The following is a 26,611-nucleotide window of genomic DNA, read 5'->3' on the forward strand; positions in this document are numbered from 1 at the left end:
TGTGATTTACTTCCACAACTCTTGGTTAATTAGAAAGAGGATATATGTGTGCTTTATCAGGAGGGTGGATGAAAAGGAGAGAATTTCTCACTATTAAATTTTTTATTTTTTAATTGAGGGTTAAAAAATTTTCTTCTTTTTTCACCATTTTTCTCCTTTTTCCTGTTTTATCCCTTTCTTCTTTCTCCCCCTCTATCTCCATCACCCTTCATCTTCCTCTTATCCCACCACTGTGTGCCATGTCCTTTTGAAGCATCCCTCTCGCTCCAGCTCCATGCAACACTCTAAAGGGGTGTGCACTAATTGACCATTAAATGACACATTCAAAGTATGCAAAAAAATAATGTTACAATGTAAGAAAAAATTTCCGGATTTTTTTTGTTTACTTTTTTTTATTTAGTACTCTATTTCTTTCCTACTTTCTACTAAGCACATTCCTACCTCACTACCAAAAAAAAAAAAAAAAATCCTACCTATTCACATTTTATTTTTCAACTTCTCCTACTTCACTACAACTCTACCAAATACCACCAACAGTACTTATATTAATTTGCTTTAATTAGCTATATTAATCAAATGGACAAACTGGATATGACATCTGTGTGCTGCTTGAGTTTGTTTAAATGTGAGAAAAATACATTTTATAATATAAAATGTTAAAAATTAAATATATCAGTTATTATAAATAATTCTTTGTAGTTATATTGATGGTATTAGTAGGTTCCTGAATTATTCAGTAATTTTTAATTAAGTTCATGATTTTTTTTTTCAAGTAGGTAATTAAACTTGTATTTATTTTTTAATTGAGTTATTCTATTTGATTATTATTAATTATTAGGAAAATTTTGACACAAACAATTAATTAGTCCTTGAATTCAATATAATCACTTTTGTAAGTCTGCATTGAGTATTCTCAATTTAAAAAGTCGAGTCTATGATTTTTTTTTAAAAAAAATATATCAACATTATAGATTAGTTATAACTGAAACCAATTTAGAAAATGACTTACATTAGTTGAGACAAATCTAACCTAGAAAGTAGAATTTGAAAAATGCATCCAGATTCTATATCAATGCCTAAGATTGAAGTAGAAAACATTTTCTAGATTAATTCTTCATTATAGGTCTGTTATAAAATAGAAAATTATTTCTGCTATATTTTTTAGTTTGTCACAATAAAAATAAGTTCCAGTTGTGTATTTGCATTTGTTACAAACAAAAATTTATTTCATTATGTAGGTTTATTATAGAACGAAATCTTCTTTCCATTGTGTATTACTTTTTTATCTCATTTTATTTGTCTTTTAAGATTTTTATTTAGAAATCAAGAAATGTAATAATTTTTTATCCTAATAGAGTATTTACATGTTTTCCTATTTTACCCTTTGTCATTTATACTTCACAATAAATACATATATGTAAATTAATTAAAAATTAGCCAAAAAATAAAGATATAATTGATAAAAGAGTAATTAATGTTATATTGAATTAAAAAAATCTCTCAAGAATCCAACAATTAAAAAGAATTAAATTAATGTTATCATTTCAAACCCTTTCTTTCATGGTGAAAACATGTCTTTGTCACGTATCAAAACCAAGTGCACAATGACATTACATTTCATTGTACATTTCTGTCATAGTTCAAAAATCCGGTACAACCCAGTCGGTCGAATGAGTCCAATCGGGATCTGATGGCATAACCAGATCGATTTGATTATTGGACCGGTCATGCATCTTGTCCATGATGACTTGATCAGACTCGGCCGATTTGGAGTAAACCTGATGACTTGAACTGGTTTTTAAAACCCGTTACGCATAAAAGAAAAATGAAAAAAAATGCTAAAAAATACCTGTGACTTGTGTAATTGCATTATTGAATTATTATTTGTGGATTTGAGTTATCAAATTTAATACTTCAATTGTTATTTTGGATTTTGGAGTATGAATGAATTTTTCTTAATCAAATAATGTTAGTTATATACTTATATATAATAGATACATATATAATTTTAAATTTTTTAATATATATCAGGTCAACCCGGACCAATTACTCACCCACCGATTGGACCATTGACCCACTACCTTAACCGGGCCACTGACCGGACCAAGTTTCATAACTTTGATTTGTTTATTTCACTCATACACACAACAAAACATGTTTCTATTATGTGCACATAATAAAAAAAAAATTATGTTTCCAACAAATATTTTCACCAAAAAAATTTTAAAAAAAATTGGGAGGTTTAAATCGTAAATTGGAGAGTATTGCCAATATCAAATAAAGTCCCAAAAGAAGAGACTAGAGACAAAGGGCATTGTTATTGTCACCGCTAGAAATGCTATTGGCACTACCAAGCCTTAGCAAATGAATATTGTTATCCTTTTGAGTATTTTTACATCCTTAATCTTTCTCCCTTCCTCTTTCACCTCTTTATCATGACACCCTCACCACTTTCCTTCCTCTCTCACACTATTTTATTTCCTTTCATTTTTAATTGTAATCAAATTAATTATGATAAAATTAATATCATAAATTGATTTGATTATTGTTAATAAAGATAATTCATATAATAATTAATCTAGTTACACTTATAAATGATAACTTTTATCCAAATAATTCAATTTTAATTAAAAAATACTTATTACTATTAAAAATGGTAAATTATATTTAATTAATTTTATTGCTTATAAAAAGGTAGTTTGCAATTAAAATTAATTAAAATGGAGTGTAAAAAGTAGACAGTGAAAACTTAATTTCGTTGTGTATTTTTTACAAAATACACAATAGAATCATGTTTCTGTTGTATATTTTTTTACACCTCCCTTTTGCACAACGAAAATATAATTCTGTTTTATTGTGTGGGAGCGAAAAAAAATACACAACATAATCGTGATTCCATTGTGTATTTTTTTACACCCTCTTTTACACAACAAAAACATGATTTCATTGTGTTGTTTGGGGGTAAAAACAATACACAACAGAATCGTAATTCTATTGTTGAACAACACGATGAAATCATGATTCTCTTGTGTAGTATGGGGGTGAAAAAATATATGCAGCAAAATCATGATTCCACTGCTGCACTGCATATAATACACAACAAAAGTATATTTTTGTGGAAAGAGAAATTTTGAAAAAAAAAAAAAAACTACCCACATGGGTAAGGCCAATAGCAAGGGTTGGTCATGAGAATAGTAGTTCTCAAGAAAAATTTGAGGTCAAATCCTTCAATTATTCGTCTGGCACTTGCTATTTGCAAACCAATTTTTTGCTAAACACACCTAATTCCCTTCTTTTTACATCCTAATTACCCATTATACTCATCTAATATATCTCATCTAATATATCTAATATAAAGGAGTAGTCTAGCGAAATTACATTTTTAACCTCACTTTATTTATTGACACGTGTCAAATTTTTTTGTTTTATGGTCTTTTTGGTTTAAAATGGTAAATTTGAAGCATAGAAAGCTCACACAGACTTGCTTGCAATCGTCATTCTTCTCTCCCACCTCAACCCTAAGCTTTCATTTTCTCTTTTCATCATCTCTTGGTTGGTGTTGTATTTTGGGTTTCTATTAGGGTTTCATGGTTTAAATCTATGTAAATGAGTAATTTTAATGGGTCTTTGTCTGGGTTTTGTTTCGTTGTTGCTTTTTAAGTTTAGGGTCTCTTCAACGTTCGTTGTTGCTCTTTGAGTTTAGGATTTTTATTTCATTCTTTACAACATCAACACCACAGAAGAGTCCAATAGAAACGGTATTATTTTGCTACCCATTTCTTTTTTCCTTAATTATTTTTCTTGGTTTTGTTCTTTTTCCGTGAGAGCGCTTCTCCATCGAGAGATACAAAGGCTTTTTCTACAACATAAACCCCAAAGAGTCCAGTATTGGCCTCTAAAACGGTTCTTTTGCTACCCAGTTCTTTTTTCCTTAATTATTTTCTTGGTTTTGTTCTTTTTCAGTGAAAGCGCTTCTCCATCGAGAGATAAAAAGATATTCTTTACACATCAACATCGTAAAGTCCAATAGAAACAATATTATTCTGCTTCCCACTTTTTTCTGAGACATAGGAAGGAGAGAAAAGAATATAGACAGGAAAAGTAAGATAGTTCTAACTTATAACAAAACAATATAAAACTGAATATGAACTGGGATTGAGTATTGATTCATGGGTGACAGTGATGTTTTGATGTGTTCAATTTTTTTAAGGATATTTTTTCCGAATCCACTTGGCTGTGGAAAATTGGTTTCTCTCTTCCTATTTTTATCGTTCTTCCATTTTTGAATGAGTCAACCAGTGCGTACCTGCCTAATGAGCTGAGAAATATGTTATTGCAACAACTGAAAACTTGATTACCCTTCCTCTATTGTCATGCTGCTGTTAAATGTTTAATTTTTGCTCTTGACTTTGTTCCAGAGTGCCTGTTGTTAGTCTTTTTGACCCTCTTGGCTAACAACTTAATTGTGCTTGTTGTTGTGATGTTATGATTCAGATTTGTTTTTTATTTTTCTAAATTTTCAACCATTTAAAAAAAATGCATTATTATCCATATTTCTTCCAATTTACTTCTCATGTTCTAGATCTTTTGTAATAATTGGTGATATATTTTTTGTTACATCTTTAAATAGAAAGATGGCTCGCATTCCAGACAATATAAAAGATATAAATGGATCTAAAGAAACCCTGAAACTTATTGTTAGAATAACTGATCTTTGGTTTCTTGGAACACGGGACAAGTCTGAGCAAGCAGAGATGGTTATAGTAGATTCCAATGTATCATAATTATTTTACATTTTTTTTAGTTTTGTTCTTTAGTAAATTATTTTTTCACTGACCATTTGTTACATGCTTTGCCATAAGTAGGGTGACCAAATTCATGCAGTTTGTAAGCAAGACCAACTCAAGTCTTGGAAGCCAGTTGTGAAAGAGAATTGTACTTATATGATGCACAATTTTAAAGTGGTCAAGAATGACGGTCAATACAAAATTTGTGCACACCCGTAATTGATCTTTACTAGAGTTACTGTTATTAGAGAAACTGATTTGGTTAATGTGCCTTTAAAAACACATAGTTTTATTAAATTTGTCGATGTCATTAGTGGTAACCTTGAGCGCGGTTTGTTAGTTGGTGAGTGCAACTATTCTTTAGCCCCTCATTTTTTAAATCTTTGTTGCAAACATAAAAGCCATCTTTTTATACCATGTTTTTATTTTTTATGGTTGATTAGACATTATTGGTGTAGTTGATGAGGTGGTCTTCCAACAAATTTCATCAAAGAATACGAGGGTTGTTTTTAAACTAAAGGACTTGAGGTTGTATCATTTAGTTTATTCCTACATTTGAAATTGTGGTTTCTATATGCTACACTCCACTGACAATGTATGTATGTTTTCAAACTACATAATATATGGTTGAGTGATATATTTCTATGAGTAATTTACATTTACGTTCATCTTGGATTATCTAATTTTGCTCTTAATGTCATTTGTTTATAATAGTGAACAATTGGTGTTGTGTACTCCCTCGGAAGATTATTGCATGGAATTCTTAGAGTACTTAAATGAGTGTAATAGTGAAGGACCAATAATTATTCCGCTGACCCATGCTAGAATTAAAGAATCCCAAGGTATTGTGTTATGTGCACTTAATACATTATTTTGTTGTTTAAATGTCATCTTATGTTCTTTTTTTTTTTTTCATTTGTAGGGTCGTACCCAACAACAATAAGTAACTCACTACAAGCTTCAAAACTACTTATAAACCAACCAATGCCCAAAATTGAAGAATTCAAACAAAGGTTTTTAGTTTTATGGTTGGGTTGGTTTGATTATGTTTTTTTTTGCTTTTAATATGAATTCTTATTTTGTATACTTACCAAATTAAAAATCGAGGTCCAGCCGGTTCTCACTTCTAGCAGTCAAGCAAGTTTACAACTTTCCGGTTCTAGCCAATTTTAGATTTTTTTACAAAGCTGAGGCAAAGAGTCTTCTGAGATAAACAAAATCTCATAGGCACTGGAATTATTTATATTTTGCATTGTTTTGTCAAAAAAAAATCTTACTTATCAATCCAATTAATCTTTTCTTTTGTCCAGGAAATTTTTTGTGTAATCGTGGGTACCAATGGTAGAATTGTTATGAAAATTCATTCATGGTGTTATGCAACTTGCATCCAGTGTAACAAGAAAACTGATATAGACAATACTCCCTTCACATGTGCACATACGGCAAATATAATCAACAAGCTGTGTTGAGGTGATTGATAGGAAAGAATGCACAAAATTTTTGCTCTTGGACCGTGAATGCACAGACCTAATTGGTCACTCAGTTGACTAAGTTAATAGGTTAAAGATAGCAATAAGTTACTACATACTGGAAGCTACAAACTGAATTTTATTTTTTTCGATTTTTTTTTCATGATGGATGAATTTAACTATTAACCTATCTTATATGCTCTATGAAAGGATGGTGATGTTGATTTGAATGCTTCTCCAGAAGCACTCGATAAAATCCTGGGTTATACACTTGCACTTAAAGTCAAGGTTCAGCCAAAGTTCAGGAATTCTATTGTTTTAAAATACTCATTTAACTCAAGTTTGATGAACACCATGGTAGACTTACTTCCAGATGCTGAGGTACTATCTTGTGGAGATTTGTACTGTGTAAATTCAAGCTATAATTTATAACATGTTTAATCGATATTTTAATCCCCATTGCCATACATAAATATTATAGTTATATGGATGTAGATGGTTATCCAGTTTATGGTAGAAGGGAGCATGCTAAAACAATTCCAAAAAATGAGGTTATAATTGATAATAGAAATATTGTGTCTTACAATCCAAACTTACTACCAAGCACATATCAATGTTGAATGGTGTAACCAAAGCACTTCTATTGAATATTTATTCAAGTATATAAACAAAGGATATAATAGAGTAACTGTTGTTATAGTTCATGATGAAAACGATGCAACCTTGCATGTTCCAACCCACCTTGATGAGATAAAGGAAGATGTAGAGGGCAGGTATGCTTAATTTGTAACATATAATTTTTATCAAACAAATTAATTTAACGAGTGATTGTCTTGAAAACAGATACATTTCTCCTTGCGAAACTAGTTGGATAATCTTTGGTTTCCCAATTCATGGGAGAAAAGTTTGTTGTTGAAAGACTACACTACATTTCCACCCTTCCAGGATAACATGTTGTCTTTTACCAAGACCATGAAGAGATTGATGATGTACTATCTAAGCCAAGCATCTCCGATTCAAAGTTCACTCCTTGGATAACACAAATAAAAGCTTAGCTGAAGCGAGAAATCTTACTTATGCTGAATTTGTTTCTAAGTTTGTCTATGTTTGAAAAAAAAGATATATGGAAACCTAGGAAAAAAGATACACTATTGGCAGGCTAATATGGGTTTCACGCACTGCATGAGAGAGAATTATTCTACTTAAGTTGAGGATGATCCTTAGGGCTTGCAAAGGCCCAACCTCATCCTACCTGGAGAGAAGCATGCTTCGCCATGGGGTTTTTACAAGATGATAAAGAATTTGTGGAAGCAATCAAGGAAGTAAAGGACTGAGGCACATGACATTATCTAAGAGAGCGATTTGTTTTACTAACCCAAAGTTTGGCAACAAACATGGAATAATTATTTTATACACTAATTACAACATATACATAAAAAATTAATTTTAATTATACACTTGACTTGACCTCTACCAGCAACCTAGTTTTCAAAGAGGTTTTCAAAAACCTATAAGGTATATATAATAGCTATATACTAACCAATTTCCTCCAGCATTGTAATGTATTACACTTTTTGAACCTATATGCAGCTACATTTGAGATGATGTTATACTATACTTCTTACTAGAACATTCTTATACGGAGCCTTGGACGGTTCACTAAACATCCAATAATAGTATTGACTCAGTCTATGCAATCCATTATTTTATTTTATAATTGGATATTTTGGCTGGATTTATTTATGGATGAATTAGAAAGTTATGGGATAAATAGATCCAATTGCCATCCTTACGGACTTCTGATGATCCAACCAAAAAAAATATTCAATCAAACAATGTAATCAACTACAAAAATAGTTTCAATAGAATCATTTATTCTCCTTAACAATTAGATTAAAAAGAAACTTGACAAAGCTTACGACACAAAATAAGTTATGGATACAATAATTTAAGTAGTATAAGAAATTTAATAAGAAAATTTATTCAAAAGTTTGATTTCTTATCAAAGATTTTGTATTATTAATCAATTAGTAACTACCTTTTTTTTCTTTTTTAAGGAATTAACTACCTTCTTAGCTAGAATTGGTATTTTAATCAATTGTTAGGTTAAATTTTGAAGTATATATAATTATACAATTCTGACAAGATATTTTACTTTGAAACACAATAGGACAACAGAAAACCTTTAAACTTTAAAGTTTGAACTTCAATGACAAACATTGCACTTCCATGAATGGATAAGATATTTGTTGGGGAGGCTCACAATTGGCATGCATAGAAAAAGTGCATGAACTCTCTTGAATGTTGTGAGAAGATAACTCATGACAATTATGTGATATTACTATTATTCTTTTCATATCTCTCATTTTTTTATTTTATTTGTTAAAGTTTTGGTATCATTAATCAATCATAATTTTTTCCCATATAACTTATAAAACAATTGTTATAAAAAATAATAAATTTATTATGATAATTTTGTGATTAAATAACAATATAATGTGTGTACATCTTGTTCATTAATTAAATTATAGTGGAATAAGGTAAAATTATTAAAGTTTATAAGTTATTTTTGTTTATTTTTTAAATAAACAAATTGTCGGTCCAATTATATGTTTAAGCTATTTTATATTGTTGACACGTTTAAATAAAGACAAAATAAGAATTTGAAAAAAGAAAGAAAACAACATAAAAGACACATTTTTATTCATCAAAAAATAATTTAGAAAATACAAATAACTTTTTATACTAAAAAAAATAGCGGAATGAAAGTAAAGTGCATATGTACGGGTAAATGATTAGTATTATTTTAAGATAAGTATTTTAAAATTTGAAAATTAACAGGAGTAGTAACTTGTTGACTGAAAATACCAAAATGAAACTTAGGGTTTCATTAAAAAAAATTAGGGTGAGTCCAACGCTTGGTGTGAGACAAATAAGAAACACAGACGTGGTTGATTGCTTTGTATATTTGGAAATATGAAGAAGTGTGTGGCGTTTCTTGCCACAACCATTTGGAAAAGGTTCCACGTTTCTCCTCCTCAAACTCAATGTCGATTCTACTGTTCTCCCCCCTCTCATGCTTCCTCCAACAAGCTCTTTGTGGGAGGTCTCTCTCTGTCTCTCTTCCATTTTGCTTCTCCTGTTGTGTCATTCTTCCTTCGTTTATTGACTCTGAGATCGTTTCAGGGTTGTCATGGTCAGTGGACCACAAGTCCCTCAAAGAGGCTTTCTCTTCCTTCGGGGACGTCACTGAAGGTATATATTTTTATTCCATGTGTTCGACGTTATGTCTCTCTCTTCCATTTTCCAAGTGTTGTTACAAAAAAATTGGGACAAATGCTTGTCTAAGAAGCGTGATTCTTGTAACATATCAAATTTAATACTCTTCTTGATTAGGTGTCATTATATTATTAAGCTTTTAAATTGTGCCTTGCCTTGTTTGTTTGCATAATATGCCCCTTTGCTTTGATGGTAGTAGACTAGTAATATTTTAAACCTACCAGAGAGTGGAGCCAACACTTTATATGAATGTAGTTTGTAGAAATTTGATCTTATCTAAGAATTAAGGGCAAATTCTTCCTATAGTTTGAACGAATTATGTAAATTAAAACATGTGATATAATTTTGAAGCTAGACAGCTAACCACCTTTTAGTAGAGATTAGTTTTGATATTGTGTTTGATGTAAAACTTTGATGGCTTAATTAGCTGAAAGATGTTTGTTCTATATTTACAATGTGATGCTCAATCGACAATGGATTTAACTTAAAAATATCAGTAGATCAGGATTGTAGAGAGAATAGTATAGTAGTAAAAAAGAAACACATCAGGATTCATCTACAACTCCTCCTCAATTCATCTCCTATTCCCCCCCCCCCCCCCCCCCCCCCCCCCGCAGCTTCCTAAGACCTGCACTTGAGAGTAGTTTTTTGGGTGACTCTCAATCGCCAGTGGAAATCTCCCTCTGCTACTTCGTGTCTGTGATTTACCTTCACTATTAGTGTCGTCGTTATCGTATTTCCCCCATGTCTCTTGATGAGACCTTTCTTCAACATTGCCATTATCGCCACCTACTTCTCACCTGACTTGGTATGCATTGCTAAAACTGTTTTGATGTTGGCCAATTTGTTCTCCTGAGCTGTTACCCCGTAAATACCCCCAACTCTGCCATTTTCTTTGGTGACATTCACCTCCCCCATTTCCTGTGTTGGTCTCCTGAGAGAGCAAATTAATGATTCCTCTCATATCTGGTAGGACCAATTTTGATAAAAATCAGAATCCACACAAACGCAGAAAGGTGAAACAATGATTTGGTAATATAAAAAAGGCTTAATTAAGTTTTTCATACCTAAAATATAGCCCGTGTGTATAAAAAGGCAAAGGAAAGAGAGAACAGAGGATGCATGGAGCAAAACGGTGTGAGCCAAAAATAAAAAGACTGCTAAAGGGTTTGTCAGTGGCATTGCTAACTATTGTTTAATGCTCATTAAGATCTTCTACTGTTATTTATATTAAATTATTATTTCAAACATCTGCACTTCATATATTAGATTAGATTTGATTTGATTAAATTAACAAACACGTTGTGCAACACAAGGAGTGATCACAGAACTTAATGTGTCCAAAATTTGGAATCATCTGTGCTTTAAATACCTGTAAGTGAAACAAAAGAGTCCAATTCAGTGTTGTTTGAACCATGCACATTTGGCAATTCAAATGTCGAAACCTAGGTTTTAAAAAATCACCCATATTTGCAATTGTGGACACTAGGTTTTTGAGCTCTCTACAACGCATTTGTTTGCAACATTGAGGATTGCGACCAAACCAACCACACTTGTGACTGCAATTTAAAACCTTGGTGGAAACCATAACTTATGTTCTGGTTTGGCATTGTGTAATTGAGAGCTTTTAGTTGGCTTTAGTTATTTTGGGCTACACATTGAGGACCACTTGCATTTTTTCCATAGTCTTATTTGTTCCTTTCCATTGATTCACGTCAATTCAATATACAATATAGTTACCCTTGATTCTGTTAATGAGATCATCTGCTCTAAGTTATTTGGATCCTTTTCTTGTAGTGACGATAGTGTATGATAAAGACAGTGGCAGGTCTAGAGGCTTTGGATTTGTCATTTTTTCAAATGAAGATGATGCTAAATGTGCAAAGGATGCAATGGATGGAAAGGTCAGACAAATAATTCCACATTACATCATTGCCCGTAGAAATTCCTTCTGAAGGTGATGTTTTATTTGTGATGTTTTATTTGCAGGCACTGTTGGGTAGACCATTGAGGATAAATTTTGCTCTTGAGAAGGCCCGTGGTGTACCTGTTGTAGTTCCTCGACTTTCAGATATTGGACATGTGAATAGGCACTAAAATTAAGAGAAATGCTATATCCTCCCCAACATCAATCCCCCAAGCATTTAAAGGTTGACGCGTGTCAATTATTTTACCATAAAATATTTATTTAGTTTAATAATTTAAAATTTTGAGTAATTCCGAACTTAAACTTTCTCACCCTTCAGTTCTCACGAAACCCCCTATCCCCACATGCTCTACCCCGATTTCCAATCGAACGAGCGTCGATTGAGAAGCAATTTACTATGATAGATTTACACGAATACACACGCACCACCATTCTCAAAATAACGATATATAAAAAATCTGTTAATCTGTTTTTAATCAGTTTAGATATTCCAAGATTGACATGGTTTACGTGGAAGAAGCAAGGTTGACTCACCCATTGGAGTTGCTCCCTTTGATCCAAAGGTTTAAGAAATATTTTATGGATGAATTAGAAAGTTATGGGATAAATAGATCCAATTGCCATTACTCAGGGAATAGTGATGATCCAACAAAAAAACCAAAAAAAATATTCAATCAAACAATGTAATCAACTACAAAAATTGTTTCAATGGAATCATTTATTCTGATTAGATTAAAAATTAATTCATAGCACAAACAGCAGGAAGATACGTGAGAAGAGAGATTGAAAGCATACATATAGATAGGAGTGTGGGAGAGACTAAGAAACTTGACAAAATTTATCACACAAAATTAAGTTATGGATAGAATAATTTAAGTAGTATAAGAAATTTTATATGAAAATTTATTTAAAAGTTTGATTTCTTATAAGAGATTTTGTATTATTAATCAATTAGATATGCTTAAGCTATTCTATATTGTTGACACGTTGCTTACATAAAGGCAAAATGAGAATTTGAGAAGAGAAAGAAAATAGCACAAAAGATACTTTTTATTCATAAAAAAACTAGTTTAAAAAAATACAAATAATTTTTTATACTAAACAAAAAAAAAAAATAGGGGAGTGAAACGGAGCAACCTGTGCATAAATGATTAGTTTTCCTTAAAGAAGTACACCCTTGGGTATCCGTTATCCTTTTGGGATTGTTGTTTAGAATACCATATATCTATTATGAAAATATATTTTCGGAACCATATATCATATTTCCAAAAATATGTTATTCTAGAAAGACATTTTTAGTAGTAACATACTTAGAGATGTTATCAATGCTTATCTTACATCCTGTGTTTGCTAGTCTTATTTTCATCCTATCAATAGTGTTCCTTAAATCATATCTAAAATCTTATTTTTATTCTACTTTATATTATTTTTTAAATCCTAATTTTGAACCCCATCTTCATTATATAAATTTCAATTATCCTTCAAAAACTCTTTTGTGAGTTGTGCATCACCTTTGGTGTAGTATTTGACTATGGACATGATTATACATCCTCCATCAAGGCTTGCTACCAATTTATACTCATAGCACACCTTCTCCAATGTGTCCAACAATACACTACCTTCATCTACTATGTATTGGTACACATAGTTTTCTTTATCTACTATGTCTACCTTTTGGTTGACTGTTCACATATCATATTCCAATTCAATGATTCATAAAAAGGTAGATATATACAATGAATTATAAAAAAGATACCAAGAACAAATATTAAAAAGGATACTAAGGAAATATATTTCTAGAATAGATATATGATATTTCCAAAAGACACTTCCAGAAAGGAAAATGGGTTCCAGGGATGTATTCCTTTAAGTAAAGGATATAATGGAAAGGGGGGGATTGGGGATGTACTTATAAAAAAAATGGATGGTGTATATAGCAATTTCCACTTTTGTCATTTGTTGGCCGGGCCCATGTCACATTATACCATGACACAAGGTCCATTCCACGACCTCCAAAAACCCTGCTATTTATATAAGCTCCCTCTCGCCCCTTCTCCCAACCCCACTTCCCTCACCGCTCCGAATTAGGGTTTTCCAATTCGCAGAGCAACTCAACACAACGAACCAAACCAACAATGTCGCAGCCGCAGCCTCAGTCGCAGCCGCAACACGGGCAAGCGGCGCTGGAGCAGGTGCAGTGCTTCGGTCGCAAGAAGACGGCGGTGGCCGTGACCTACTGCAAGCGCGGGCGCGGCCTCATCAAGATCAACGGCTGCCCCATCGAGCTCGTCGAGCCGGAGATCCTCCGCTTTAAGGCCTTCGAGCCCATCCTCCTGTTGGGAAAGAGCCGCTTCGCCGGCGTCGACATGCGCATCCGCGTCAAGGGCGGCGGCCACACCTCCCAGATCTACGCCATTCGCCAGAGCATCGCCAAGGCGCTCGTCGCGTTCTACCAGAAGTACGTTGATGAACAGAGTAAGAAGGAGATCAAGGACATTCTGGTGAGGTACGATCGTACCTTGCTCGTCGCGGATCCCAGGCGCTGCGAGCCCAAGAAGTTTGGTGGGCGTGGCGCACGTGCGAGGTTCCAGAAGTCTTACCGTTGAAGGAGAATGGTGGTGTTTTTGTGTTTTTTTGTTTTTGGTTCGGTTCATGTTTTATGCTGTGGAAAAAATGAAAACTTTTGTTGGTGGTTTTGGTAGTTTTATAATTTTGATCGTTTTTTTTATAATGGTTGGATTATGGATTCTTGTTTTGATTCAACTTTTTCTGTTTAGGTAATATGAAGGTACGGATTATTATTGTTATAAATTCTAGTTTGAAATGTTAGGGCATTTTCTTGTGCCTGTTGGAATTGTTCTGGGAATGTTGGAATTAAGCGCGAGTCAACGCTTGTGGAATGGGGAATTCTTATGAGTGTTAGGCCAAATTAACAAACTTAAATATTGGATGTGCCAGTGCATCCTAGGGGCCTAGGGCAATGGATTATAATTGGCTTATGTAGTATGTTTTGCATTACTTTCAAGTGTTCTTTTGATTTAGCTTTGGCGTGGCAATTTGGATCTTTTAGTATGTTGAATTTAGAAAAGTGCTTATTTGGTTCAAATTAAGATTAGTTTTGGTTGGGTTGTGATAGGTGTTTCTGTGATCCTTGTCTTGTAAAAGTTAAAGGATGGAGATATATTTATCAAATTACTTAGTTAGATGATGCCAATCCCATTAATCACACAGGGATGGTTTATTGGTCTTGGCTCAAGTTTAATGAAACATGGTACTTGAATAGAGGTAGCTTAACAGCATTTCACATTTTTTATCAATCAATTGGTTATTATGTTGATGCTCACACATGAAATTTCTGATAATTCAAATATTCTATTTTTATTTTATTTTGTTGGTGGTGGTTTTGGTAGTTTTATAATTTTGGTGCTTTTTTATAACTGTTGGATTGGATGTTGTTTTGATTCATGTTTTAGTATGTTGAATTTAGAAGTGCTTATTTTGCTCAAATTGAAGTTTAGTTTGGATTGGGTTGTGATAGGTGTTTCTGTGACCCTTGTCCTGTAAAAGTTGAAGGATGGAGATACGTTTATCGATATGCTAATCCCATTAGTGGTACAAATGAATGGGGGGTACTATAGTAGAGGTATCTTAATAACTTTTAACATTTTATCAATCAGACGTTTCTACTATAATATTATATTATGTTTATGCTCATATATGAAATTTCTGATTGCAGACAACTTATTCAATCCAATAATAAAAATGTGTAATTTAAATTTTACACTTTACTTTAAAATAAAGTGTGGTATAGTAAGTTTTTTTTTTTTTTTTTGCAGATTTAATATTGCAAAATTTTAATTCATAATATAATTTATACATTTTTATGTATTTAAAACCGTACAAAAAATGCAAGAGTAAATAAATGTGCTTGAGGTTATAAATAGTCGCATAAGAGCTAATGGTCTTGTAAAATAACTTTCGCAACTTATACTCTGGCCTCATGGCCCTCTTTTATTTTCTTCTTCTTCCAAAGGAATAGAGTAGGATGGAAGAGCATTCTCAATAGTCAATTCCACGAAACAGCGCACAAATAATATTAGAACTGCAAAATCCCACTTTGAAAGGAACAAGCAAAATGCATCATGATATGTGCTAAAGGTAGACATTTTTAGATTAAAATAAACTCGAGTTTGTTTTTCTTCTGAAATACAACTTCTCTTTTGTTTTCATCTTTCGAAATTTTAGTATCGTAGTCATCAAATTAGACATGGATACCTTGGATACTTATTTTTCGGTTGAATTTGTCATGAATTGGAGGGTTAAGACTTATTTTTTAATAAATTTTAATTCATTATTTGTTTTTGGTGAACTACTTTCGGAATGAGTAAAGTCACAAGAACGAGAATCGATAAGTTACTACTTTTGACATGTTAAAGGCTTTTTCATTTCCTCATCATATTAATGATTTGGTCGTTTGACATATATAAACTAGTCAGACACTCAGACTTGTTTGATTGTGGGTTTTTTTCCTCAGACTTTTTTTTTTATAAACTCCGCAGAAATTATTTATAAGCTATTTTTAAAAAGTTATAATAATTATTTCAGTGTTTTTTTTTAAAACAGATGATTAAAACAAATGCAAACAAACCATTCATAAATCAGCACAGCTTAATCTCAAATGCCAATGAAGCAATGAACTTATTTACACCAGCTATATTTACAACACCAAACCTCTAATCTCACTGTCTTAACTCCGAACTTCAACCATCTCCAATAAAAGAAACCATTGCCAACCAATAAAAGATAAAAACATGTTACACCAGAAGCATGTTTAACATTCTCTGCAAGATCATTCTTATTCATGCTTTGGCTAATAACTTAGTTCCCTTACCCCTTCCTTTCTTTCGTCTTGACAGCAGCTTCCTCAGAAAACCAAAGCCTACTTGCTTTTTACCTGGTACAATTGCCAAAGAGCCCGCGGTTTTGCTTCTATCATGTTGCTCTGAATTGAGACTTTTGGGACTTTGGAGAGATTTTTCGGTTTCAGATTGAAGAAGGGGTGGTCTCTGCACATCTTTATCACTTTTAGTTTCTTCAGTTTGGACAGACTTATGCATCCCTCCTTTAGCTTCATCCTCGGCTTGCATTTGATTGCGTAGAGAGGATCGTTTGATCAAGTTCTTCTTCTGGGTTGGATTGGCCATAGTATTAGTTGTAGAGACAAATTTGTCAAAGAGTGCTACTTCACTAGATGAAGCAAGTGCCTTGAGTTGTTTCCCAAGGTTTAGGATGGTTTCTTGGCACTCTGCCAACTTCGATGAAGCTGTTGTGATCTCCCAGCCCTGAACATTATATATATATTTTTGTTTAATTAAGATTCATTTAAATGTTAACTTCAAAAGAAAATTTAAGTACAATTGATTAATGGTAATGCAAAAAATATATACAGAAAGACTTACCAAAGTCAACGATAATAGTTTAAGTTATCAAGTGTTATAATCATATATCTCGAATTAAATAGGATGTGAACTACTTACAGTTTGATATATCTTTTCTACATCGTATTTGCCATATGTTGGAGATTCGTTCTTTGCAATGCTGTAAAGATTTTTTCATGTTCTCGAAATCAGATTCATTACGCATGGCAAAAGAAAATTGCAGTAAGAATAGAAAGTAGAAACCATAAAAGGGAAAGAAAAAAAAAATCATTACCTTTCCAGCTGGAGTTGAAGTTCTAGACATGTTGCTTCTAAATCCTCACAGGAGTTCTTTTTATCCTCTAATTCAACTTCTAAGGACGAAAACTTTTGAAAGATGTCATTTAATTTGGCCTGAGCTATTGTAAGCTGTGTATCAAGATCTTCATTTATGATCTTCTGTTTCTCAATCTGATCTTCCAGTGTTGCTTTGGATTCTTTCAGTGTCTCTATTTCTGATTCTAAACCTCTGATGTTATTTTGTGCTTCTTGACATTGTTTTGTCAAGTTCTGACTCTCATCAGTTACTGACAGCAGCTTTTCTTCCAAGTCTTTCTTCGCAGTTTTTGTGCTCCTCAAATCATATTTTACTTTTCTAATTTCTTCAAGGAGATCACCCTGATCATTCTTTGTGTTGAAGAGCTCACACTGATCATCAGGATATGCAAATGAAGGTGAGCGAGAAGACTGTTTATCTTCAATATCTACTTTGTTTTCATTTTTTGACAAATGACTGCTAAAATGCTTCTTGATCTTATCCCTTGCAATGGCAGCATTTGTGGAGGTCGCACAGTTATTAATGCTCCAGTCCAAAGCAAATGCCAATTCCTTGATAAAATTTTCAAAATCAGCTCTCCCTGTTAACAAATCTTTGCAGGTGTGAACAAGTTGGTGCAGGAGAGGATTTAAGTCTGAAACCTTCCATTGTAAAACATGAACAAAATAGTCTTTGGGTGTTGGTGATTGGGATATGTCTGAATGCTTATTCTCCTCCAAGCAATCTGGACAATTGTTGCACATAAATGACTTTGGAGCAATTCCTTCAATGAGGTTGATAATTCTGTGGACTGACTTTCTCAAATTTGAATTGAAGTGTTGCTTGCTTTCTGCTTCTGTATCAGATTTACAAGCAGTTGGGTGGTCTACGCAATCCAAAGCAATTTTTATGTCATCAAAGAGTTCGGGAAGACTTCGTCTTGATATGCGTTTCTCCTCCAAGATTGCATTCAAAACAATCTGAAGCCAGTCAAATGAATTTTCTGTTGTTGTATGTTTGAATTGGATCTCCTGTTTCCTCTCACTAATGCCAAGATGATCTTGTTCAACTGGCACTAGCTCCCTACCACTTACATCAGAGATGTATCCTCTTTTAGGTGTATCAATAGAAACTATAGCTCGTTTTTCCATCTCGACAAAGTCATCCATGAAACTCATGTCTGAAACTTCAGTGTCTCTACAGCTTTTATGAATTTTAGCCTCTGAAGTTCTTAAATGCTCAAGTTCTGACATAAGAGCATTAGCCCAGGATCCAGAAGAGATAGCCTCATCGTCACTATAAATGTCATAATTTGATATCAGAGGAAGTTCATTTGACATGGGATAACACCTAGCTAGCTCCATAGACTTCTGATTTTCGGATATCTTTCTAAGCAGAATCTCAGCCTGTGATAATCTGGAAGCTGTTTCAGCATACTTAAGTCTTGAAGATTCTAGTTCAGAGTTTTTCGTGGTTAAAATTCTTTTGAGAGCCTTGTTCTCCTCGTCCAGATCTTGCAAGCGTTTGATCATTAAGCTGAAACTTTTCTCAGACACATTAGTAGGTTTTCCAACATCATTTTTTTTGTAGATCAATTCTCTGGAAGGATTTGACTTTCTTCTTCTCACCATTCCAACTTCATTCTTCATATTCTCGGAACCAGCAGAACCAGGTGAGCTTTTTTGTAGCAAAAGATGCAGTCTCTGACACTCGGCCTCTAACTTTGAGGCTTTCTGAGAACATTCAAGGTACTGTTTATGTGAGACATCAGCATACTGACGGCTATAGTCCATTTCCTCCTTCCGGATCTCAAGTTCCTTCTCCAGCACATGAAACTCATATCTTAGTAAAGAATTTTCCTTTTCTGTGGTGTCTAGTCTAGCCATCAATGTACTAAACTCAGCATCTGCTTCTTGTTTACATTTAACCAGTTCCCCAATTGATTTCTCTTTGGTTAGCAATGCACTAGCAAGATGAGTATTCTCAGCAGTTAAGTCATCTAGCATTTTACTTGTTTCCCTCAACTTCTCTTCCAATTCTTTCTGAATCTTTTCATGCTCTATTGATATCTTTGCAATGGCACCACTCAACTTTTGCTCTTGTTCGTCTTGAACCCCACTTGGTGGCTGCAAAGGTTCCTCCAATGTTGCATCTGCAGGAGTAACAGTCTCAGCAGATGCTTTTTCATGTAAGTCTTCAACAGATTCTACTTCCTGTTTTGTCTTGCCATTGCCTAAATTTTTATCAGAAATTTAGTAAGATCAGAACCAAATTGTATGTTTGAGCAGAAAACATGTATTGAAAGAGAAAATAGGAGTGCTAGCAACACACTCTCTATTGCACTCCTTCTAGCACACTCTATTATTGATTAAAATTTATTAAGAACTACAAAATCATGAGTGAAACTTATAAAAAAAAAATGTGAGACCCACAAAAATTTGTGATTTCCAATGAATATATGCAAATAATAAGGAGTGTGTTTAAAAAGCACATGTTAGAGAGTTGTTACTAGCATTTTTCAGAAAGGAATCATCAAAGAAGAATCATAATAGTGGAAAAGTTGAAGGGAAATGTGACAGTAAGATACCTCTAATTTCCTGTTGGGACTTTTGGGCATCTTTTTCTAAAGAGTCATCTCCAGAATGGGAATCAAGGAGGACTGTTGCCAACTTCTCATTTAGACTTTTTGATGATCTTTCCAATCCAGTTTCTTTATTTGTTGGAAGTTTGTGTGCCTGAAAAAATATAGTACGGTCAATATTATAATCAAATCGAGCATTTCTTCTAAGAATTCAGTTCTAGTATTTGCTAGATTTTTATATATTAACACTTTGGCAAAACAAGAGTAGATAACCAAATGAGGAAACAAACAGCAACATAAAAATGAGTAAGTTAAAGTTTTTGAGTACCTCTTCTTCAATGGATTTAGAAGGACAGGCAACTTTGTCAACTGCAAGGATTCTTTTCTCCATAGATTTTTTCCTCCAAAGCCATGGCTTGTGGTTCATGATTTCAGGTACTATTCAAGAACCAAGAGAGAAATTTAGAAAACTTCCTGCTATTGCACGATAACTATAAAGAGAATTTCTTTTCCTTACATTATTTCTCTATTTGGTCCTAAAGAATTTCAGTGCAACATAAAAAAACAAAAGACTAAACTAAAATATTCATGAAGTATGGGTTCGGTAACATAATGACGCATTTTAGGGTCCATTCCACCCATTTATAATTTGAAGATAAGACACCCCACTATCTATTAATCAATAGTTTTACTGAAGCATTTTGCCTGCTCATCCTTTATGGAAACTAGCTTTTTGGTTAAAATTCAAACTTAGCTAACAATGCTGAACTATCAAACATGGACAAAGAATCATGAGAATGTAAATACCGCAACATAAACATGGAAACAGAAAAATCCTAAAACTCTACGCAAGGGGGAGCATGAATAATTGAATTAACTATAGTTGGCTATAAATGCATACTCATTTTCATCCTTTAATTCTCAAATTCCAGAGACAACGTTATATACATGAATAATTGAATTAACTATAGTTTGCTACATTGATTAGTATGTTGCATTTCAAGTGAAACACAGCATTTTAGATTTCATACCTTCTATAGCTTATAATCACCCATATGAAAAAAAAAAAAATTAAAATATGCCTTATGCTTAAGAAGTATCACATGATTCATGTAGCTGACGAACTGTCTAACACAGAAAAACGCTGCATTAAGACTCTATCTTTCTCAATCCCCTGCATCCTTCACTATCAGATACTCAAATGAACCATCGAGAACCACCAAAAAATATATCAAGATAGTGACAAGAAATGAAGTGGAAGTAAAGAAAAAGGTAGAAAGACAAGTACACAAATGAGAGGAGTTGCGATTGAAAATTGCTACAACAGCTCATACCTGACAGAAATGTAGCACAAGCAAGACTTAAAAATGCATTGTTTGTAAGGTTACTACTGGCCTTAAAACTTCAACTAGCCACCAATGGAGCTTGAAGGTGAAAGTAAAATAATAGGCAGATAATAAGTTATCAGAAAAACACCCAACGGGTATGTCAGAGGATGCTCACCCTCTCCACCGACAGCTACGAATCCTTGTCTGAAGGTGTATATATTATTGGCATTATCTTATTAAAAAGTTTCACGTATGACATGATGTTACCAAAAGGTTAAAAATGAAAAAATAAAAAGAAGCCCCACATTCACATTCACATATTTTTTTTTATATAGATTACATATATATTTTTTTTACCGAAAACAATTTTGCTCCAATTAGGTAGGATTCAAAATATATAACAAAGTTACATATTAAAGTTTCAATCTCAAAATTTCTAATTAAATTGAAATAATTAACTCCGCCTTAGTTAATCCACGTGTTCTGTGTTAGAATCACAATATCACTCATGAATGTATGATGGAGTGAAAGTGAAGTAACAGTAACGAAAAGGAGAAGTCATAAAATTGACCACAAGCGGTAGAGGAGGGTCATAAAAGACATGGCATGAGTATAGGTAAGGAGAAAAGACTAAAAAGAGAGCAGTCCCGCAACACATTGAATGTTGTAGCTATCTGTTAAATGTTGTCGAGGTTCGGATGAAATAATGAAACTAATATACCTAGATACCACATGTCCAAGATATTCTTGTACCATACCACAAATAACCAATTTATTTATATTTGTCCGTGTACTCGACAACAATTGGAAATATATTTTGTACAGTGTAACTTTTTGTTTCCTAGACAGGTTTATGTTTTAGATGATAATTAAAAAAATTACATTGACAATGAATCAAACACACCACGCACAAAATATCATATGCTAATAATAGTAAACAAATGCTAGGCTCTAGGATTGTCAACATCAATATATTTCATGTCTAAAAGAAATTAAACTGTTAGTATATATCTTAAATTAAGCCTACACTAACAACATATGAAGTATGATACTAATTATAAAGTATGATCCTAATTACAAGTATGATGATATAATGATATATCTATTTTTATATTAGCAAGACTATCTATTAATATTTACTGAATCATATATACTACTAATGTGAAACTGTAATGTTTACAATAATAATTTTTTAAAATAAAAATTATTAAAATAAAAATAATATTAAAGCATGAGTATATATATATAATGTTTTTTTTTAGTGAAACTAAGTTTGGGTTACAAAATATCTGCATAGTTAATATAAAGGAAAGAGTTTAATAGGCATAAATTGTCATTGTAAAAGGTTTCATACTATTAATTAATTAAAATTATTTTTAATATAATTTTTAAGATAATTATTATAAAACTCAATAAAATTATATATGTATTATTATTATAGAATGGGTTGAAAAAATGTATTAAAGATTGTGCTCTCATAGTTCTTTAAATTTATACAAGGAACTCTTGTGCAATAAGTGAAGTTTCAAAGAGTCAAATCAAGAGTGTCAAAATGGAGAATACTATGGAAACAGCCTCCATGATATGCGGGGTCAGAAGAAATGTGAATTTATCATAGCATCATATTATACCCTCTATAAATGATGATGTCTGGTGTGCTTGTCTTCTGTTGGTTGCTACTTGCTACAGGATGCTGAGTGTCAAAATTAGTTAAGTTGGGGAAGGAGAATAGCAAAGAAAACGAGTATATATATTTCTATTTTTAAATTAGTTTTTAATTTTTTTAAAAATAAATAAAATAAAATAATAGATTATCATAAAAATGTTATAATTTTTTTGTTCATTTTATAAATACTACTATAGCTTTTTAATTAAAAAAATCCCTTTTTCTCTCCAACATTCCATCTTCCCATACTCAAGGGTTTCCTTTCTTATTGTTTGAACAAAAAGAAAATCCCTTTTTGTCAGAAATTAAACTTACCTGCACATGTTAAAATATCCACAGCTGACACATGCTTCAGAATACCATGTCTACGACTTGCATGAGAATACTTTCTAAAATTAAATCGAAACAAGAATATCAAAATCAAACCTTTAATCATGAAAGATCTAAGAGAATAATATTGATGATTTTTATGAAAGCTTTTTTTCTTTTCCTTTAGTTTATGAATGAGGCCCATGGCCAACGGAGCACATTCACTCGCTTCAACAATAAGTAAAACAAAAAATAAGAAAAAGGGGCAGAACAAACTATTGTACCCAATTAGACGTTATTTGAGTTGATAATGGAACCAGCCATTTCTTGTTTCTCAGTTGTAAATCTATAAACTTATGGTAGAATAATTAATTAAACGCTTTCAATTATTGTTTTACTGGTTATTAAGTCATACTTAAATATTTTATAGCGTTGATTTTTTTTTCTAACGTTAAGTTACTTTGGCAGATTGCCCCACATTACCTTCCAATATATCAGCTTTAATAAAAGTGAAGACCATAAGCAATGATACTTTTGACTTTGAAAATCATGAAATGCATACTTTATCACAAAGGGTTTTTGTCTATCATTTTCCTCATAAAAGGAAATTATGGTATATAGGAACTGGGTGTTAATCCCCAAACGATGAGTTGGTTTACCACAGGTGGGGCTGCATGGTTTGATGGTCTAGATTGCTTGTTCAGATGCTGGTGCATTCTTATAGCTGCGCAAGACATTCAGAAATGTAGATGAGAATGAGATTAAAAGGTAGTTCACCAACGTAGCTGTATGGTGTATTAGACTAGGTATAAGATTGGCTAATATGGACACAATAGAACAAAAATGATTTTTTAGATCAGTTGTTTTTAACATTTTAGATCGATTTTGTTTGAGGATATAAAATTAGTTGATATAAAATTTGACACACTTTTCATATACAAGAGTTGGATATATAACTGATTGAGAAAGTGAACTTTCTAGATTAATCGTGACTACAACCGACAGAGAAAATTTATTAAAAAAAATGCAACTACAATTCTCATTTTTTTTAATAACAATTCTCATTTCTTTCTTGATATATAATCCAATCCAACGCAGTAAAAAAATAATTTAATTGTAACATATAATACATTTGGTGCATTAAAAGAAAATGCAATATAATTCATTACCATCAATAACTAAAAATAACCACAATATATTACATCGGTAAAAGAAAAACTACATTCTATTATAAGTAGCTTTCATTCCCTCTTTTTTCACGTGTGATCATAAACCTTCTACTCGGATTACATTCGTTTATGCCAAAATTATCCGTTATGAATATCACACCCATCACACAATTTCACTCAAATCTTTGCTACTTTGTTAGACATCTTTTCTTTCTATTTTTATTAGTTATCAAACTTTTCTTTCTCTCATCATACACAATTTATTCTCACTTCGTTAAAGGAAGGTATAACCATTTTTCTGGTTGTGTGCAGTCCTGATCGTAAAAAAATATCCTAGTGTACATGTGTAGGTCTGGTGTAAATCAAATTATGATTTGATTGTAGGAATCACAATTTGGCTGCAAATTTGCTCGTCGTGCCTTTCCCGTTCACTGAGGACATCTCTGCCTAACCTGAAAACATCAACGTACTCCTAGCGGTGTTTGTTTCAAGTCATACAAATTTATTCCCAGGAATAGGAGTTGGGAATATATCATTCCCATGTTTTTTTTTTTTGTTACAAGGAGAAAAACAAAAAAAGCAGAAAACAACAAAACAACTACAGACGAGGGAACGAGGTCCCCAATGCATCAACCAGCAACAAGCTCCTCAAACCTGCCACATCAACATCCAAAATAACAAGAGCATCCTTCGATGAAGGATATGATCAATCTTGGCAAGGAAATCAACACACGAGTTTCCTTCTCACAAAACATGGATAATATTGCAACTCCAATCCTTCTCCACGAAGCTCTTAATAGTAACTAACTCAGAGAAGCATATACCTGTTGTGGGTGGGGGTCAATGACATTATTCACCAACTGAAGGGTGTGAAGAGAGTCTGTTTCGCACGTTAACTCCCTTATACCCAGATCCAAACATATTTCCAACCCTTGTCTTAATGCGTAAATCTCTGTATGCAGGTTGTCAGACCAACCAATATTACCATAGAATCCTTTCAAGAATTGTCCCTCAATGTTACCAACAAGGCCTCCAAACCCAGCTTGCCCTAGGTTCTGTAAAGAACTACCTTGAAGCCCAATTCACTCGGTCAGAATGGTAGAGACTGAATTGGGCTTGTTGGGGGATGCATAAGCTTGGATGATACTCTTCTTGGGAGAAAATTTTCGTAAGGAGAGTCCACTCTAAGTCAATGACTTCCTCAAAGACAGTTCGGTTTCTCGAGCACCAAACCACCCAAAAAATAATCAAGACCATGTATCCTCTCTCTGCCGCAACATCATATAACCAAATGCTTCAATTCTCAGAAGCTGCAGGAGGTTAAGACATGACCAACCCCAACTTAATTACTCCAAAGCCTGGGCACTCGAGGGCAAAGTAAGAGACAATGCCAAATAGATTCATCTTCAAGGTGGCAAACCGGGCACCTAGGAACAACATTAATACCACGATGATTCAAAACCCCCCCTCATTGGTAGAGATTTAATTATGACAAAGTTGCCAAGTGAAGAATTGGATATTAGCTGGAAGATTTGTTTTCCAATTCCAATTCCAGTTTCCATGGATAGGAGCTTCAATAAAGGGCACTATCAACGAGTCATAAGCGTTTTTGACAAAATACTTGCCAGTTACATTGTCAGTCCACATCCAAACATTAGGAATAGATTCAGAAAGGGAAGGAACAATTTCTCTTATCTCAAGCTTAATATTATCTGGGATTTAACTGCCATCTATCCAGACATCAGAGGCCATAAGTTGAGTGTCTGCTATGTACACATATAACACTTTTCCACATAAAGGTTCCTTATCCACCCAAGGGGAAAACCAAAAACTGCTATGCCCATCCCCAGCTTTAACCAGAATTTATCTTCTAAGAAAGGAATAACTTTCTTGATGAATCTCCACACTGGTATTCTTACCCAAATACTTCCCCAATCGATCTGTGAAAGGAATTCCGTAGTGCTCACCAATTTATCCTTCCTCATTCTGGCCACTCCCTTAGAAGCATACGCACATAACCTAGAGAGGCTAACTTTAAGTTCTGACATATAAGGCAGAACCTCTCTAAAACTATATGGGCATGCTAGGGTTTGGACTTAGCAAACAAGAGGACGTCATTTGCAAAAAAAGAGGTGAGAGAAGCAAGGGCCCTCTTTCGAAACTTTAACGGGTGAGAGAACTTCCTTATTGATTAATGCACCCAGACGCTCCATAGAAAGAACAAAGAGATATGGAAAGAACCAACAGCTCGGTTTTGCTTCCATTCCTTGGAGGGAAACGACATTAGTCGTGATGTGCATAATGAGGGATACTAGTATATATTATTCCCATGTATGGTAAAAATTATATAAAAAAAATATTTT

General features: G+C 33.0%; 3 protein-coding genes across 6 annotated transcripts; 2 read left to right on the plus strand and 1 right to left on the minus strand.

Annotated features, from left to right (window-relative positions):
- The first annotated feature begins 9,122 nt into the window (after positions 1-9,122).
- Positions 9,123-11,765, plus strand: LOC100810104 (glycine-rich RNA-binding protein 4, mitochondrial). Of its 2 annotated transcripts, none has more exons than XM_014778167.3 (4): positions 9,123-9,362; positions 9,443-9,511; positions 11,354-11,439; positions 11,525-11,765. In XM_014778167.3, exons 1-4 carry the CDS (start codon positions 9,233-9,235, stop codon positions 11,630-11,632), a joined length of 393 nt encoding a protein of 130 aa, XP_014633653.1. In that variant the 5' UTR covers positions 9,123-9,232; the 3' UTR covers positions 11,633-11,765. The 2 variants fall into 2 exon arrangements, with proteins under 2 accessions (XP_014633653.1, XP_003528518.1); XM_003528470.5 differs by having other exon boundaries at positions 9,143-9,362; positions 11,333-11,439.
- Positions 11,766-13,460: 1,695 nt separating this feature from the next.
- On the plus strand, positions 13,461-14,269 carry LOC100779794 (40S ribosomal protein S16). Its single transcript, XM_014778166.3, has one exon. It carries the CDS (start codon positions 13,598-13,600, stop codon positions 14,066-14,068), a length of 471 nt encoding a protein of 156 aa, XP_014633652.1. The 5' UTR covers positions 13,461-13,597; the 3' UTR covers positions 14,069-14,269.
- Positions 14,270-16,147: 1,878 nt separating this feature from the next.
- Positions 16,148-21,311, minus strand: LOC100810631 (filament-like plant protein 7). Of its 3 annotated transcripts, none has more exons than XM_006583830.4 (6): positions 21,111-21,311; positions 20,105-20,214; positions 19,783-19,930; positions 17,175-19,428; positions 17,000-17,060; positions 16,148-16,804 (listed from the first exon to the last, which is right to left on the minus strand). In XM_006583830.4, the coding sequence occupies exons 2-6, from the start codon at positions 20,201-20,203 to the stop codon at positions 16,322-16,324; spliced, it is 3,045 nt and encodes a 1,014-aa protein (XP_006583893.1). In that variant the 5' UTR covers positions 20,204-20,214; positions 21,111-21,311; the 3' UTR covers positions 16,148-16,321. The 3 variants fall into 3 exon arrangements, with proteins under 3 accessions (XP_006583893.1, XP_003528519.1, XP_040873307.1); XM_003528471.5 differs by lacking the exon at positions 21,111-21,311 and adding an exon at positions 20,880-21,053; XM_041017373.1 differs by lacking the exon at positions 21,111-21,311 and having other exon boundaries at positions 20,105-20,848.
- Positions 21,312-26,611: the final 5,300 nt, after the last annotated feature.

This window comes from Glycine max, chromosome 7, assembly GCF_000004515.6.
Source record: "Glycine max cultivar Williams 82 chromosome 7, Glycine_max_v4.0, whole genome shotgun sequence".
Classification (NCBI taxonomy): domain Eukaryota; kingdom Viridiplantae; phylum Streptophyta; class Magnoliopsida; order Fabales; family Fabaceae; genus Glycine; species Glycine max.